General features: G+C 39.2%; 1 protein-coding gene across 1 annotated transcript; it reads left to right on the forward strand.

Annotated features, from left to right (window-relative positions):
* Nucleotides 1–1,060: 1,060 nt before the first annotated feature.
* LOC137759065 (olfactory receptor 7E178-like) lies at nt 1,061–16,843 on the forward strand. The gene is given in 4 exon segments (XM_068534981.1): nt 1,061–1,210; nt 8,563–8,663; nt 15,881–15,918; nt 15,921–16,843. Coding segments are annotated over 4 exon segments (1,212 nt in total).
* The last annotated feature ends 2,649 nt before the right edge of the window (nt 16,844–19,492 follow it).

Consider the following 19,492-nt stretch of genomic DNA (forward strand, 5'->3'; position numbering starts at 1 on the left):
CCTCTTCTGCAAGGCAGTCACCCAATTACACTGTCCTTATTTTCTATCCATGAAACAGATGGCATTCCATGTTTCTGAGCGTTATGGCCTCACCTGTGTCTCATCTGAATTTGCATTTCATCCCTGCCAGTGTCTCTGCAATTGTCTCCAAGACCACAGGCCTTGGCTTTATTCTTGTCCCAACAGGCATCAATTAGCCCCATTGAAGGTCCTGCCATTTTGAGGGCATTGACTCAGAGAAAGATACAGTCTCCACAATTCAAGATATTCAATTCTCTCTTCTCTCTGCCCAGTCCTAAGAGATCAAACTCTGGGGGAGAGACAGGAAACAGATGGTCCATCTGTCTCATACACTGTCCAACTTAGCCTCTGCCTGACACCAATTTATACTTCCCAAAGGTTCTGCATGCTGGAGGGAGGGATGTTCAGGGTGGCCATCCTGCTACTGGACAAAACTTGGGTCCTCTTTCCTGCATTCAGTAAAGCCAATCTACTGACCTCAAGTGGTGGTGAAAGAGAGTGCAGCGTTTACTTCAAGACCAAGCACAGAGTATAGGCAGCTAATGCTCAAAAGACCCAGACCTCCCTGCTGGCCTTCAGGGAAAGGTTTTTAAAGACAGCGTGAGGGAGACGATTGCAGGGTGCATGATCAACCAATACCTGGCCTAAATCATTCAGTAAAGATTTGAGCAATTAACTTATGACACACCAAGGTGCAAAACGCCTATCAAAATTTTCCAGATCCACTGATCTGACATCCTAATGCTTTACCTCTTCAAGACTACTAAAGTGAAGAATAGGGGTCACTGGGACTTTCCAGGATTTGTTCTTCGATGTCCTGGGACAGTGTTTACTCAAATGTCTGATCATTTGGCATGCTTTTAAAGGTAGACTTTCAAGATTCATCAATTCTGCCTAGGTATATGCCCCAAAGAATTGAAAGCAGGAATTCAGACAAATTCTTGCACACCAATATTCATAGCAGCATTAATCACAACAGCCAAAAGATAAAAACAACCAATGTGTCCATCAATAATGAAAGGATAGAGATGCGACCAAGATGGCGGAGGAGTATGAAGCAGAGTTCACTGCCCTCCACAGAAACATTGAAAATACATCTACAAGTGCAATGATTCACACAGAACAGCTACTGAGCACCGACAGAAGACCTCAGATGTCCGAAAAGACAAGAAAACGTCCTCGTAACCAGGTAGGACAAAGGGAATAAGAAAAAGAAAGAATCAGCATGGGGCCTGTGCCCTGGGGAGGGAGCTGTGAAGGAGAAAAACTTCCTGCACCTTGGGAAGGCTCCTCACCAGTGGAGAAATTAGACTGGACAGAAGGGGAGTTTTGGAGTCTAAAAGGTGAGAACAGCAACCAATTTGTGGAAGCCAAAACAAAGAATAACATGCACAGGGGGTTGGCATAGCCATCCTGTGTTCCCCATCCTGAGAGACTCCTCTGTCAGTGAGGGTGAGGTTGGGTGCTGCAGCTCAAACTCTGAAGCTCAGTCCCAGGGAGAGGACCAGGCTTAGGTACAGAAACAGTCTGAAAGTGTCAGGCTGTGGCAACTGAGGGTGTACTAGGAAGAAGCCTGGGCCTGCCAGAGATGCAAGACACCACTATTAGGAGGTGCACAAGGAAAGGGGTGGGACAACCATAAGAACGTCTATCTCTGTGAGAGCTCCCAGGCAACAGGACACCACCTAGAGGAGCTCTAGGGGCGGGTACAAGTCACCGCTGCCATCTTGGACTCTTGAGGCAGGCACTGGCCACCTCTTCCAGACCCTCAGGCAGATGCCAGACCCTGCCCCTGCTGACCTGGAAGGGAGCAGACAGCTCCCAAAACTTGAAATTATGCCAGCGGGTCACAGGACCTGTCCCCACTGACTCGGAAGGGCACATGCAGATCCAGCCACTAACAATTCTGCCAGCAGACCCCAGGACCCGCCCCTGCTCTTGCTACTAGGAAATCTGTCAGTGAGTGCCGGTACCTGCCCTGCTGTCCCAGGAGGGTGCGGATAACTTCCACAACCAGGACATCTGTCAGTGCGTGCTGAAACCCCCTGCTGTCCCTGGAGGGCGTGGATAACTCATCCCGCTAGGAAATCCATCAGCAGGTGCCAGGACTTGCTCCCATTGTCCTGGGAATGCTCAGAAACCTCTCACTACTAGAAAATCTGCCAGTGGGTACTGGGACATTCCCCACTGCCCCGGGAGGGCGCAGATAGCTCTTGCTACTGAGAAATCTGCCGGTGGGTGCCAGGACCTGCCCCCACTGTCCTGGGAGGTGCAGATAACTCCCCCAACTAGGAAATCTGTGAGCAGGTGCCAGGATCTGCCCCGCCATCCTGGGAGCATGCAGAAATTCTCGCTACTAGGAAATCCACCAGTAGGTGTTGCAACCTGCCCTGCAGTCTTGGGAGGTTGCAGAAAGCTCCCCCCACTAGGAAATTTGCCCAGAGGAGGGGCTGAAACCACAGCTGAGAGCCAGGGGCTATGTGACTAAGGAAGAAGAGGTGAATCTCTCCTCGTGGCTGTGTGAACTGCAGAGTTACACCTCTGCTGATGGCTTCCTTAATTCAGCACCTGCAAAACATCCAAAAGGACAACACGTGCTGTTGCAGCTGGGATGGGTCTGGCTTTAACAGCTGTGGGATTTGTGGGCACATATACATGGGAGTTGGGCCAGGCCAGAGTCTGAGCTGCCACCATAGCTCCCACAGTGGGTCCAGGTGCACAACTACTGCAGTCCTGGGACCTGACCTCAGTGGATCTGCACCAGTGGTCAGGTGAAAAAAATGCCTGAGAGTCACCAGGACAAATTCCCAGCATACCCACAGTTAAGGTGGGACTGAGAACAGTGCCAACAACAGTATATTTTGTGAGCCCACACAACAGGTGAAAGGGGACACAACAGAGCACATTCACAGGTGAACATCTCCAAAGGAGGAAAACTAAGTGTCTTCCCTCCCAATGGGAGTGCTCCAATCCTGGCTACCTCACACTGCAGATCAGAAACACAGCTAAGAAACAGATCTGGGGGTCTCTACTCCAACAACTAGGGAGCAGACCCTGAGCCTGACAGGGCAGTGACAACCACGTAGCAAAGGGGAGGCCTTGCTCAGTATCTAGGGCAGGCTCTGATCACAACACCAACCAAATGTCCTATCAAGGGGATAATGGCAGAAGCCTCTGGACCAACCTCACCCACAAGGGGCAGACACCAGAAGCAAGAAGAACTGCAATCCTGCGGCATGCAGAAAGGAGACCAAAAAACACAGTAACTTTGACAAAAAGAGATGACAAAAAAATACGTTGCAGATGAAGGAGCAAGATAAAATACTATAAGAACAACTAAATGAAGAGGAGATAAGCAATCTATCTGAAAAAGAATTCAGAGTAATGACAGGAAAGATGACCCAAGATCTCAAAAATAGTATGTAGGCACAGAATGAGAAGATACAAGAAAAGTTTTAAAAAGACCTAGAAGAAATAAATAACAAACAAAAAGAGATGAATAAGACAATAACTGAAATGAAAAATACACTAGAAGGAATCAATAGCAGAATAATTGAGGCAGAAGAAAAGATATGTGAACTGGAAGACAGAATGGTGGAAATAACTGCCAAGGAGCAGAATAAAGAAAAAAGAATGAAAAGAAATGAAGACAGTCTCAGAGACATCTGGAGCAACATTAAACACAGCAACATTCGAATTATAGGGGTCACAGAACAAGAAGAAAAAGAGAAAGGGTCTGAGAAAATATTTGAAGAGATCATAGGCAAAAATTTCCCGAACATGGGAAAGAAAATAGTCACCCAAGACCAGGAAGCGCAGAGAGTCCCATACAAGATAAACCCAAGAGGAAACACATTGAGGCACATATTGATTTTTTAACATCTTTATTGGAGTATAATTGCTTTACAATGGTCTGTTAGTTTCTGCTTTATAACAAAGTGAATCAGCTATACATATATATATATATATATATATATATATATATATATATATATATCCCCATATCTCCTCCTTCTTGTTTCTCCCTCCCACCCTCCCTACCCCACCCCTCTAGGTGGTCACAAAACATCAAGCTGATCTCCCTGTGCCATGCAGCTGCTTCTCACTAGCTCTCTATTTTACATTTGATAGTGTATATATGTCCATTCCACTCTCTCATTTCATCCCAGCTTACCTTTCCCATTCTCTGTGTCCTCAAGTCCATTCTCTATGCACTGAGACACATATTAATCAAACTAGCAAAAATTAAATACAAAGAAAAAATATTAAAAGCAGCAAGGGAAAGACAACAAAAAACATACAAGGGAATCCCCATAAAGTTATCAGCTGACTTTTCAGCAAAAATGCTGCAGGTCAGAAGGGAGTGGCTGGATATATTTAAAGTGATGAAAGGGAAAAATCTATAACCAAGAATACTCTACCCAGCAAGGTTCTTATTCAGATTCGACAGAGAAATCAAAAGATTTACAGACAAGCAAAAGCTAAGAGAATTCAGCACCACCAAACCAGCTTTACAACAATTGGCAAAGTAAATTCTCTAGGCAAGAAACACAAGAGAAGAGAATAGAAGAGGAAAGGAAGAAAAAAGACCTACAAAAACAGACCCAAAACATTTAAGAAGATGGCAACAGGAACATACATATCAATAATTACCTTAAATATAAATGGATTAAATGTGCCATCCAAAAGACATAGACTGGCTGAATGGATACAAAAACAAGGCCCTTACATATGCTGTCTACAAGAGACCCACTTCAGACCTAGGGACATATACAGACTGGATGTCATGGGAAGGAAAAATATATTCCATGCAAATGGAAATCAAAATAAAGCTAGAGTAGCAAAACTCATATCTGACAAAATAGGCTTTAAAATAAAGACTGATACAAGAGACAAGAAAGGACACAACATAATGATCAAGAGATCAATCCAAGAAGATACAACAATTTTAAATATTTATGAACACAAAATAGAAGCATGTCAATACATAAAGCAAATGCTAACAGCCATAAAAGGGGAAATCAACAAGAACACAATAATAGTGGGAGACTTTAAAACCCCACTTACAACAATAGACAGATCATCCAGACAGAAAATTAATAAGGAAACACAAGCCCTAAATGACACATTAGACTAGATAGAATTACTTGATATTTATAGGACATTCCATTGGAAAGTGGCAGAATACACTTTCTTCTCAAGTGCACATGGAACATTCTCCAGGATAGACCACATCTTGGGTCACAAATCAAGCCTCAGTAAATTTAAGAAAATTCAAATCACATCAAGCATCTTTTCTGACCACAACACTATGAGATTAGAAATAAATTACAAGAAAAAAAAACTGTAAAAAGACACAAACACATGGAGGGTAAACAATATGGTACTAAATAACCAATGGATCACTGAAGAAAAAAAACAAAAAACAAAAAACCTAGAAACAAATGGCAATGAAAACACAACCACTCAAAACCTATGGAATGCAACAAAAGCAGTTCTAAGAGGGAACTTTATAGCAATACAATCTTACCTCAAGAAACAAGAAAAATCTCAAATAACCTAACATTACACCTAAAGCAACCAGAGAAAGAAGAACAAACAAAACCCAAAGTTAATAGAAGGAAAAAAATCATAAAGATCACAGCAGAAATAAATGAAATAGAGACAAAGAACACAGTAGCAAAGATTAATGAAACTAAATGCTGGTTCTTTGGAAAGATAAACAAAATTGATAAAACTTTAGCTAGATTCATCAAGAAAAAAGGGAGAGGACTCAAATCAGTAAAATTAGAAATGAAAAAGGAGACGTTACAACTGACACCACAGAAATACAAAGGATCATAAGAGAGTACCACAAGCAAATGTATGCCAATAAAATGGACAAATTGGAAGAAATGAACAAATTCTTAAAAAGACACAGTCTCCCAAGACTGAACCAGGAAGAAATAGAAAATATGAACAGACCAGTCACAAGTAATGAAATTGAAACTGTGATTAAAAATCTTCCAACAAACAAAAATCCAGGACCAGGTGGCTTCAGAGGTGAATTCTATCAAACATTTAGAGAAGAGCTAACACCTATCCTTCTCAAACTCTTCCAAAAAATTGCAGAGGAAGGAAAACTCCCAAGCCCTTCTACGAGGCCACCATCACCCTGACACCAAAATCAGACAGAGATATCACCAAAAAGAGAACTACAGGCCAATATCAGTGATTAACATAGATGCAAAAATCCTCAACAAAATACTAGTAAACAGAATCCAACAGCACATTAAAAGGATCATACAACATCATCAAGTGGGATTTATCCCAGGGATGCAAGGATTCTTCAATATAGGCAAATCAATCAATGTGATACACCATATTAACAAACTGAAGAATAAAAACCATATGATTATCTCAATAGATGCAGAAAAAGCTTTTGACAAAATTCATCACTGATTTATGATTAAAAACTCTCCAGAAAGTGGGCATAGAGGGAACTACCTCAACATAATAAAGGCTATATATGACAAACCCACAGAAAACATCATTCTCAATGGTGAAAAATTGAAAGCATTTCCTCTAAGATCAGGAACAAGACAAGGGTGCACACTCTCACCACTATTATTCACCATAGTTTTGGAAGTTCTAGCCATGGAAGTCAGAGAATAAAAAGAAATAGAAGGAATCCAACTTGGAATAGAAGAAGTAAAACTGTCACTGTTTGCAGATGACATGATTCTATACATAGAAGATCCTAAAGATTCTACCAGAAAACTACCAGAACTAATCAATGAATTTGGTAAAGTTGCAGGATACAAAGTTAATACACAGAAATCTCTTGCAGACCTATACACTAACAACAAAAGATCAGAAAGAGAAATTAAGGAAACAATCCCATTTACCATCACTAGAAAAAGAATAAAATACCTAGGAATAAGCCTAACTAAGGAGGCAAAAGACTTGTACGCAGAAAACAATAAGATACTGATGAAAGAAATAAAAGAGGACACAAACAGATGGAGAGATATACCATGTTCTTGGATTGGAAGAATCAATATTGTGAAAGTGACTATATTACCCAAAGCAATCTAAAGATTCAATGCAATCCCTATCAAATTATCAATGGTATTTTTCACTGAATTAGAACCAAAAAATTTCACAATTTGTATGGAAACACAAAAGACCCCGAATTGCCAAAGCAATTTGAGACAGAAAAACGGAGCTGGAGGAATCAGGCTCCCTGACTTCAGACTATACTACAAAGCTACGGTAATCAAGACAGTATGGTACTGGCACAAAAACAAAAATATAGGTAATGGAACAGATAGAAAGTCCAGAGATAAACCCACACACCTATGGTCACCTAATCTATGAAAAAGGAGGCCAGAATATACAGTGGAGAAAAGGCAGCCTCTTCAATAAGTGGTGCTGGGAAAACTGGGCAGCTGCATGTAAAAGAATGAAATTAGAACACTCCCTAACACCATACACAAAAATAAACTCAAAATGGATTAAAGACGTAAATGTAAGGCCAGACACTATCAAACTCTTAGAGGAAAACATAGGCAGAACACTATTTGACATAAATTGCAGCAAGATCCTTTTTGACCCACCTTCTAGAGTAATGGAAATAAAAACAAAAATAAACAAATGGGATCTAATGAAACTTAAAACTTTTGCACAGCAAAGGAAACCATAAACAAGATGAAAAGACAACCCTCAGAATGGGAGAAAATACTTGCAAATGAAGCAACTTACAAAATATTAATCTCCAAAATTTACAAGCAGCTCATGTAGCTCAATATCAAAAAAACAAACAACCCAATCCAAAAATGGGCAGAAGACCTAAATAGACATTTCTCCAAAGAAGATATACAGATTGCCAACAAACACATGAAAGAATGCTCAACATTAGAGAAATGCAAATCAAAACTACAATGCGATATCATCTCACACTGATCAGAATGGCCATCATCAAAAAATCTACAAACAATAAATGCTGGAGAGGGTGTGGAGAAAAGGGAACCCTCTTGCGCTGTTAGTGGGTATGTAAATTGATACAGCCACTATGGAGAACAGTATGGAGGTTCCTTAAAAAACTAAAAATAGAACTACCATATGACCCAGCAATACCACTACTGGGCATATACCCTGAGAAAACCATAATTCAAAAAGAGTCATGTACCAAAATGTTCATTGCAGCTCTATTTACAATAGCCAGGACATGGAAGCAACCTAAGTACCTTTTGTTTTAATATCCCAATTCCTATAAATTCAACTTTGTCGTTGACTCTAGTAACTTATTCATTTCACTCTCTATGAAATAACTGCAGTTTAGTAATACATTTTTGCCGTGGACGAATTATTTTAAATATGTCAACACATAGTCTCTCCCTCTCATATCCACCTGTACCTATCCACCATGTGCTCTACCCTAAAAATACCCCCTGTCACTTATCCCCACAAGGTAAATAACATCCTTCTCTCCATATCCAATTTGATTTTGGTATAAAGTTTTCTTCATATCAATGACAAACCAATCTCTGCCTTCCTCAGAAAGAGGTCTCTGAGTCAGGAAGGCTGCATGGACAGGATTTAGAAGGTTACATCACTCCACTTTCCACCTACATCCCACTTTATACTGTAGAAAAAAACAGGTGAGCCCAACCACATTTTATTTATTAAAGTCTTCAAGATCTAAGACCACAATGAAATCTAACGAAAATATATATTCTGGAGTGAGTTGATTCATCTCTACTTAGAAGAAATCATGTTCACTGGGAACATTTGCTACGTTTGACCATGGAATAGCTGTAGATTGGCCTGGTGTTGGAGGGTCTCTCCTCGTGCATCAGAAACAAGGGGGTATACTTGAGACTGCATGACCTGAAGCAGTAGAGTGGGGTCTGTCATACCAAATGCAGTACCCAATGGAGAGAAAGTTCTACCCATATGCTAGTTTGTGTCCAGGGAATTTTTGTTGAGATCATGGTGGTGTGACTAATTAGGGGATATGCTGAAAAGTAGATGAACAGGGCCTGAGTCTTGAATTGCTTGGAGCACATAGACTTTATAGAGGATGAGCCCTGTGTGGTGGGCAGTATCTGAGATACTCTCACTGATCCCAACTCCTGGTTTTCATTGCTTTGTGTATCTTACTGCCATTGAGGGTGAGATGTACATAGAGACCCACTTCCAACAATGAGAATGTGGAAGAAAGGTTGGGAAGTCCCTGCTGAGAATAGAGTAAAAAATATCTGGCTTTCTTCTTGCTGCCTCTCTCTTGCATTTTTGATGGCTCATATTGATAAAAACCAACTGCCCAACCAGGAGGCCATGTGTCAAGGAACTGAAAGAATTCTCTGGACAATATTCTGTGAACAGGTGAATCCTACCAACAGCCTCGTGAGTGTGCTTGAAAGTGGACATCTTCTGATCCAGTTTTGAGATGCCTGCAGCCCTGGCTGATCTTGACTGCAACCTTCTGGGAGGCCCACTGAAATATTTAATTAAAGTATCAGGTATTAAAGAATTAGTAAAAGTCAATAGTTTTCTAATATGCCAATGTAATTCATTTAGAGAAAAAACTTAGACATGAAGATTCATTCAAATTAGCACACACACAAAAAAAAAGGAAAGAAAAAAGTCCAACCCAGTAATCTCTACCATATCTAATGCCAGCTGAGCAAGGGTAAGGAAATGAAAATAAGAAGTTATCCTTAGAGACAAATATTACCTGTGAAAATGGAAAGTATCTCATCCTTGGTATAGACCTAGTGCTGCATAGATTTCATGATTGATACAATGGATTTGTAGATATCAAAACCACACATTGAGTGGTTAAATTGAGAAAAAAAAATGTCTGAGTTTTATGTTAGAATCCTGCAAGTTAGAAGTAAGAAGCAAGAGTACAGGTGAATTTCCTCTTGAGGAGAAGAGGGACCTAGATCCTTCCCAGGACATTCACTTTTATCCTTTTCCTGTTCCATTAATATTAGCAAGTCTCCAGAGATTGGGACAATGTGGACCACCTGGCTAATTATGAGCTTTGGACATTGAGCCCTAAGGTCATATCATTGTAAATAATTGGCCAGTGTCTTCAGCTCATTAATTGGCCAGTTCTAACATTGTGACTCCCCACCTGTGTCTCCATCCTTTGTAGGAAGCTGCATCAGAAGGTCCCAGCCTGAGTCTGTCTTCCTGCCAGTCCTGAGGGCACACCCTGAGACTTCATCACACAGCAGGCAGGAGAGGGGCAGTGAATCTGTGCTCCTTGGTCATGCTCCAGCAGAGATGCAGCCCAGCCCAGTAAGTGCTGAGGGAGAAAGTGATGGATGAAGGGAGTGTTGGGAGCATGATTTTTTCCTCAACAAGACAAACACGGCAGTTGGGACAGAAAGATGGGGGGGGGGACCAGTATACAAATTTCAGATTATAGCCCTATGACATTTATGTTCTTGGTTCTGGTTGGGATTTCCTCCTCAAGAGGACAGATATGATATTTGGTATAGAAAGATGAGAGGGCACGAATACAAACAGTTTTGGAATAAAGCCTTTTGAAGCTTACGTTCTTTGTTCTGGTTGGGGTGTGAGAACTCTCATTCAGAGATCTACTTCCACCCTCACTGGTTCTGGCTCTGGCTGGCATCTCCCCCATTGTAGCAGCAAATGGGTCTCTGTAAACTTCCCCCTAAGTTATGTTATGTTATGTTATGTTATGTTATGTTATGTTATGTTATGTTATGTTATGTTATGTTATGTTATGTTATTGAAGGCTTCCTAAGTGTCAGGCTCTGAGGTGTGTCTTTTATGTTTCTTGTTTGATTACATCTGCATAATTTCTCCCAAATTATAAGTGCACACATAAGTATTATTATAATAAGAGGAAAGAAGCACAGCATTTTATGTAGCAGGTACCAGGTCATGAGTTAGAAAGTGTTGAGGTCAGTCATTCTGGGTAGACTGAGTCCAGACACAGGGCATCTGGGCAGTTTTCCCCCTGCCACCCCAAACAGTCATGTTACTTTCCTGTCAGTCCTCATAGAGATTCCCTGCTCACTTTGCCCTTCTTATTTGGAGTTTTCTGGAGGACACAGGGGAGGGTAGTAGATAACACTTGCTGCATCAACTATAGGAAGGATGTCTACGAACACAGGTGAAGTCATAGAAATAATTGGCAGCTGACATTTCAGGGTAGATCTCTCTGTTGACCCTGTTCCTGGATTTCACATCACCTGTCCACTTTCTCCTCTGTACTTATAATCGTCTGACTCAATCATGAAAGGAGACATAAAATCAGAGTCTTAGGGTTCATTCCTATGCAGGAAAATGAAAACAGTTTAAAAAATCTACCCGAGATGCGTCTGTCGTTAGACTGCTGTACCTCTGCTTAAAACTTTCAGAAAGCCTGAAAACAATGATATTTAGGGCATGGAACTTAGAGAATAAAAACTTAATTTTGGAGCAGCTGATTCGGGGGCTCTGGCAGAAACTAAACACACCATTGTAAAGCAATTATAGTCCAATAAAGATGTTTTAAAAAACAAAAACAAAAACAAAACTTAATTTTGAATCGTGTATGCTCCACTAATTCTTAGTGTGTTATGGGACAATTTCTTAGAATCCATGAGACTTAGTATTGTCAACTGAGTTGATTCCTCATTGATTCAAACCCACTGAATCAGGACTAAACAAATAATGGTCACCCTCTATGCAATAGTTATGTGATGGATGCATAAAGAAAGGGCAAAATACATTTTTGATATTTTGTTACTAATAATGATAAAGCTAATGCTCGTGTCATTAGATTTAAATATCTGTTGGTCTGATGTTATGGTTTCCCTACATCCCTGACAGGACATTTTATTTTATTTTATACAAGTACATTATTCATAGATGAAGAGAAATGACTGAGGCTCATTTATTTCTGATTCCCCAGAGCCTATACCTCGTTGGCACAGAAGAGGCAACAAGGATTAAAAAAAAGAGAAAACAGTTAAGTGTTGAATAAACCGTGTGGGCAATATAGCTTCCACACAGTGGACCATTCATGCTGGTGTTTTCATCTTTTTCAGAATGTCGCATAGGAATAGAGACAAGATAAAATAGTGCTTGTTTCTCTCTATGTCATGGACTTTCTAAGGGACATATTTTCTTTCCATTTAATAGCATATGCAGGATTCAATCATTGAAAAGCCATTGCAGAAATTTTCATAAGTATGGGGAAAAAAGAGTCAGAAAAGGAGGGGACTACACATCTTAATGCATGGGCTGAAACACATTTTAGGATTTCATATCATTCCATGCTCCAGTGCCCTGAGCCAGGAAAGGCTTCGATCTTTTCTACCATATAATCCATAAAACATTATTAAATTTGGGGGATTATATTTAATTAATAAATATACTAGCCCAATAATGATTGACATTCTTTATAAAAATGACCCAATATTTATAAGTTACAAACATCCCTTAAGTGCCACACATGGTGTAGTGCTGGGTATTAGACTCTTTTTTTTTTTTTCCAGGAAGGTACAGAAGCATAGAGAGGAGGAGAAATTTATACACACTCCACATACATGGGGTGAAAAATCCAGGACTCAATCCTCGATTTGCTTATTCCTACACCAGTTCTCAGACATCTCCACTGTAGCTAAATAGCATTTCTTTTCTAACCTAGTTTGTTGGCCCAGAAAGTGAAATGAAGGTAGAAGAATTGATTCATCCTCTTTGGTTCAGTGAGTCTATCTGTGAATTACAGGAATGCACCAGTAGTTCACAGGGGCCAGAATGGCACTGACTTGATGGATTATAGGATTTTCTATAAATAGTCATGTTGTGGAGTCCAGTTTTGAAATCTAAGGTTGAAACAATTTCCTATATAAGATGAAAATGTCATGTGCAGGTATCATGACATAGTCATAAGATAGACCTCAGGAATATTTTCAAATGATACCTTAATAAGTGATGATGTGGTTGATAGAAAATGATATTTGCATTGAAACAAATACAGACAACATTAGTAAAACTGAACATGCATCAGTTCTTAGAAATTGCACAACTAGCCACCACTCACATATTATATACAAATTCTCATTTGTATGATAGCATATGAGCGAGGTACAGAATTTTCATAGGATTGTTGTAAGAAGAAAATGATATAAATAATAATATACTATAAAATATGTAATGTAAATTAAATATTTATTTAATAGGTAGTGAAAATACATTATATTATATTGTTACATTTTAAATATATGTGAAATATAAATTTGTTAATTTATATGTATAAATATAAATTTATAAAGTAAATGATGTTTTCCCTTACGTAATAATGTGCATTGGGTAAATGTTTGAAGTAACTGTATGTACTTCACGAAGAGACTTAACCACAAAGTTGTGGTAAACAAGCACATTTCAGAGGAAATATGTGTAGTATTCTGTTTAGGGAAGATTTTAAGAATGCAGTTTAGATACATAAATGAATATTGACATTACAGAAGCATTGACAGGGAAATATACCCATCAACTTCATGACAATGGTTGCTTTTGGGGGACAGTTATATAGAGGAACGAGATTGAGCTAGATACCAAGAAAGTTCCTTTTTATGAGTAAATGTTCAAACCTCTATAAAAGCTGAGATCTGAAGGAAGTATTATTAAATGTTTATATTTAAAAATAGGTTTTGGTTATTGATGAGACTAATAATAGGTAATATTAATGGAACTTTTTATAAGTGTTGGGCAATATTCTAAGCGGTATTTATCAAGTTCAGCTTGACATCAGGGTGACCAAGAAAAGCACATGTAGAGATCCTGAAATAGGTCCTAGGCTGAGACCAGGGTACCTGTGAATTTTAAAATAAGCACACGTAAATTACCAAACAGCTGGAGATGAAAACCATTGGTCTAAGCAATATTAATAATTAAAAAAAAAATTCTTCCAATACTCCTACTAGGTAGGTTAAATTATTATTAATTTCATAGATAAGGAAACTGCCCAACTGTGTTTACAGTACTTATTTTGAATAATTCTAGATTAAATCATAGTGTGACATGCCAAAATAATTAAACTGAGTTACCTTCAGGTAGGAGAAGACAAGGAATTGCAATCCCTGTATCAGGAAGAATTGACATGAAAATCTGCTGCATCTACATCAGAAGGCTGGGTTCTGACCTGGCTGTGGGACCTTCCCTGGTGCTGAACTCCTCAACCATAAATAGGGTTTATGATGAGAACAAGACCAGGTATATGAAAAAGTGCTCAACATCAGTTAGTATCAGGAAACATAAGTCAAAACCTAAATCAAATATCACCTCACATCTGTTAGGATGGCTATTATTGAAAAAAAAAAAAGATAACAAATGTTGATGAGGATGTGGAGTTTAAGGGAACTCTTGTACTCTTCATTTTCTTGAAAGAAACTGTGGTGTGTATATATTAACAAAGGGATATTATTCAGCCATAAAAAGAAGGAAATCCTGCCATTTGTGACAACATGGATGGACCTGGAGAATATTATGCTTATTGAAATACATACACCAGACATAGTCAAATACTGTATGATCTCACTTATGTTTGCAAGCTAAGAAAATCAAATTCTGAAAACCATAGATTAGAACTGTAGTTGTGAGGAGGAGGTGGTAGAGAAAGTGGGGAGATGTTGGTCAAAGGGTACAAACTTTCAGTTATAAAATGAATAAGTTCTGAGGATCTAATATACAGCCTGATGACTTGTTAATAATTCTGTATTGTAGTCTTGAAATCTGCTAAGAGAGATCTGCTTAACTGTTACTACACACACACACAAGTAGAAACTATGTGAGGTGACAGATATGTTAATTAACTTGATTTTGGTAATCATTCCCAATATCTATGTGTATTAAATCATCATCTAGAACATCTTTTTAAAACCTTCATGTTGCACAACCCAAATATATACAATTTTGTCAATCATACTTCAATAAATTGAAAAAAAGGAAAACAATGAAGTAGTATTATCCTACTACTACTATCCCAGCACAGAATAGAGTTCACAAAAAGTAAAGTGGTTTCACACATCAGACATTTTACCAACATGGTACTGGGTTGAAACAAATAACCTTGTATAAAATAAAAAATTTCAAGAGGGTTTCTTAAATTTTATTACCGTTTAATCATTGACAATGTTCTATACACTAACACCGCATTCCAAGTCACCAATGCTGTATGATTGATCATGTGTACTTAAATAAACCACACTGATCAAAATTTGAAGTCCACCAAAGTCAAAGATATGAATTATATACTTAATAACTTTTAAAACACAACCCTGATATTTGAGTAATTACTTATTTCATGAAGGAGGGAAGACAGAGAAACCAATGATAAAACTCTGAATATCACATAAAAATGTTTTCTGATTATGAACCTTTATTTTTAATTTAGAATCCAGATGACACACTCCCTCATTTCATAGAGATTTATAAATATTCTAAATAAAAGAAATATCTAGAATTTTATTTGAGTAAAATAAGATTTATATATCTATGACTTAACTTCTTAAATTCGAATTATATTTTTTCATAAAGAGGGAAGGGAATTTCGCATTCTGTATTATTTCTAAAGTAGGTTGTATTTAACTGAGATCATGAATGTATTACCTCTAATGTTCTTGTTCCCGTTCAATTTTCAGTGAAGTTTTATAAAGAAAGAGTGAATAGACAGAGGTGAAAAACACAGAAACCAATGAGGAAACAATTCGAAGCAGATAGTATTTGTCACACTGAGAAATATTGCTGAAGGTGCTGAGGTGTATGATCTTAGAAATGAATTGCTTGAATCCAAAATATGGACACAGTGCCGCATGCCCATTGACTTGTTTCCTTTTTTTTCCAGCCGTCTTTTCTTTTTCCAAAGGTGTCTAAGCTACACAGAACTGGAAATGTAACAAGTGTCTCAGAATTCTTCCTCACAGGCCTCTCAGATGATCCAGAACTGCAGCCTTTGCTCTTTATCCTGTTCCTGTCCTTGTACCTGGTCACCGTGTTGGGGAATCTGCTCATCATCCTGGCTGTTACCTCTGACCCCCACCTTCACACCCCCATGTACTTCTTCCTCTCCAACCTGTCCTTGGTTGACATCAGTTTCATCTCCACCACCGTCCCCAAGATGATTGTGAACATCCAAACTCATAGCAGAGTCATCTCCTATGAAGCCTGCCTGACACAGATGTCTTTTTTTATCCTTTTTGTGTGTATGGATGGTATGCTTCTGACTGCAATGGCTTATGACAGGTTTGTGGCCATCTGTCACCCACTGCGCTACCAGATCATCATGAACCCACGCCTCTGTTGCTTCTTAGTTTTGGTGTCATTTTTTGTTAGCCTTTTGGACTCCCAGGTGCACAATTTGACTGTGCTACAAGTTGCCTGCTTTAAGAATGTGGAAATTTCTAATTTCTTCTGCGACCCTTCTCAACTCCTCAAGCTTGCCTGTTCTGACACTTTCACCAATAACATAGTCCTGTATTTTTTTGGTGCCACCTTTGCTTTTCTCCTTTTCTCAGGGATCTTTTTCTCTTACTATAAAATTCTTTTTTCCATTCTGAGAGTCCCCTCATCAGGTCGAATGTATAAAGCCTTCTCCACCTGTGGTTCTCACCTGGCAGTTGTTTGTGTATTTTATGGAACCAGCCTTGGTGTGTACCTCAGCTCAGCCATCTCACAATCTCCCAGGAAGGATACAGTGGCCTCGGTAGTGTACACTGTGGTCACCCCCATGCTGAACCCCTACATCTACAGTCTGAGGAACAGAGACATCAAAAAGGCCATGTGGAGGTTCCTCAGCAAAACATTCTAATCTTAGTACCTGTGTCATCCATTTGGAGTGTGGGTTGGCAAATGTAGCAAAATTAACATCTAGACCTGAAAATTCTACCTCTCGCATCACATCATTTTTGTAGCTCTTTTGACCTTCATGCCTCTCCTAGCTTAACACCTGGATATTGCTTCTCTTTATGGTTTAATGTGACTGGGGGAGAATTCTAGGATCCTTTGGGTGTCATAATTACTCCTTGACTAATTTTGTAACATCTATGGAAATTCTATAGTTTATCTTTGGTAGCCCCAGCATCCTCAAAAATGACTAATTTCCCTTTAATATATTGAAAATTTACAAGTTTTCCACAGCTCTTATGTATTCTCCATAGTAAATTCTATTTTTCAATCTGTGAATGCAGCTATGTGTGAGGATGCATGTCACTGCTTCTCAACCTTGGCTTTTATCGAAATCATCTGGGAAGCTTAAAAATACTGACCACTGGGTCTCACCACCAGATATTCTGATTTAACTGGACTTGGGTGTGGTCTGAGCATGAGGATTTAAAAAACCACTCAGGTGGTTCTAGCGTGTGGCCAAGGTTGAGAACTACTGGTCCCAGTCAGATCTTTCACTCAAAGGTGACCAGTATGCCTTGTGTCCTAACTGCTTATGGACAAATGCCCAAGATCTGAAAGAGATCAGAGGTCAAAGGGGGAAGATATGAAGAGCCTACTGTAGTAACAGGCAATGTGTTTTCCGCATTATTTCTGATTATTTTCTTCACATAGCTTCTCTACTACTGGGCATATACCCTGAGAAAACCATAATTCAAAAAGAGTCATGTACCAAAATGTTCGTTGCAGCTCTATTTACAATAGCCAGGACATGGAAGCAACCGAAGCGTCCATCAACAGATAAATGGATAAAGAAGATGTGGCACATATATACAATGGAATATTACTCAGCCATAAAAAGAAACGAAATTGAGTTATTTGTAGTGAGGTGGATGGACCTAGAGTCTGTCATACAGAGTGAAGTAAGTCAGAAAGAGAAAAACAAATACCATATGCTAACACATATATATGGAATCTAAGGAAGAAAAAAAAAAGATCATGAAGAACCTAGGGGCAAGACGGGAATAAAGACACAGACCTACTAGAGAATGGACTTGAGGATATGGGGAGGCGGAAGGGTAAGCTGTGACAAAGTGAGAGAGTGGCATGGACATATATACACTACCAAACGTAAAATAGATAGCTAGTGGGAAGCAGCCACACAGCACAGGGAGATCAGCTCGGTGCTTTGTGACCACCTAGAGGGGTGGGATAGGGAGGGTGGGAGGGAGGGAGACGCAAGAGGGAAGAGATATGGGAACATATGTATATGTATAACTGATTCACTTTGTTATAAAGCAGAAACTAACACACCATTGTAAAGCAATTATACTCCAATAAAGATGTTAAACACAAACAAACAAACAAAAAAAACAAACATTAATTCTTTAGGAAATCCAAAAATGTTAGAACTATTTTAAATATGAAGTAACTTAAATATTTAGAGTATGGAATTGAGGAAATATAAGAAAAATCGAATATTAAGTGAGAAATGTTAGAAGAAATATTATGGACAGTGTTTGCTAAAATCCATGAATAAAAACAAGTCATAGATGAAATGTATAATTTTCAAGGAAAATATAATTTAACAAAATTGGCTTTTTAAGAGCTGACTAATCAGAATAGAAAATAATAGGAAAGGCCGTTGAAATGGCTCATGTGAATATGATGTCAGAAAGAAATCCTCTAACAATTTTTAAGAACTGTTAAGTCTAGTGCGATTTAGTGCATTCCAAGCATGAGGAAGGGGGAAGTATTGTATCTAGGCTTTCAACCCTAAGAAAGAGAAGATGACAATTGAGACTCAACTAAATCTTTCCCAAATTGTTTACGAGATGGTGTTTTAACTCCTTACTCACATAGAGGAGAATATCTTACTATTTTGCACCTCACCTTTAAAGAGCTAACGAAAATCGGTCCCTTGACAACTATATCACCTCACCCCACTCACACTGCCCTACCAACCTCTCTACGTGGATTTACCACAATCTGCTTCCTCAGAATAAGAGAGCCACGCCAGTGTCTTCCAGAACCCTTGGAACCTTATTCACACCATATCCATATGACAAGACAGAGAATCTCTGAATGGGAAACCTGAGTTTAAAACCCTTCCTTTCCCTTGGCTTGGCTTAGGGTATATCCCTGAATTACAAAGCCATTCTGCCTAATGCTTTCCCCTCTGTTTAGCTGGTACTTCAAGAACAACCAATATGTTCTGGCCTTTCTCTTTGCCATTGAGGAGATCAGCAAGAACCCCCATCTACTCCCCATCCAGTCCTTGGGTTATGAACTCTACAATGCCGTTGAAAGTGACCACAGAACTTTGGCAAGTGCCCTGTTTTGGCTCTCTGGTGATCATCAGACTGTGTCTAACTACAACTGCCAGAGACAAACAAAATCTGTGGCCATTGTTACAGTAACAGCCTAGGCATTTCAGCTGAGTTTGGAACACTTCTGGAGCTGTACAAAATCCCATAGGTGAGTGGATCTGAGTTCTGGTGAGAGATATTCTGCTTTTCCCCAATGCCTTTCCCTCTCATCCAATCAATGGGAAAGATGGAAGCTGTGTGTATGC

This window comes from Eschrichtius robustus, chromosome 2 (assembly GCF_028021215.1).
Source record: "Eschrichtius robustus isolate mEscRob2 chromosome 2, mEscRob2.pri, whole genome shotgun sequence".
In the NCBI taxonomy this organism is placed as follows: Eukaryota; Metazoa; Chordata; class Mammalia; order Artiodactyla; family Eschrichtiidae; genus Eschrichtius; species Eschrichtius robustus.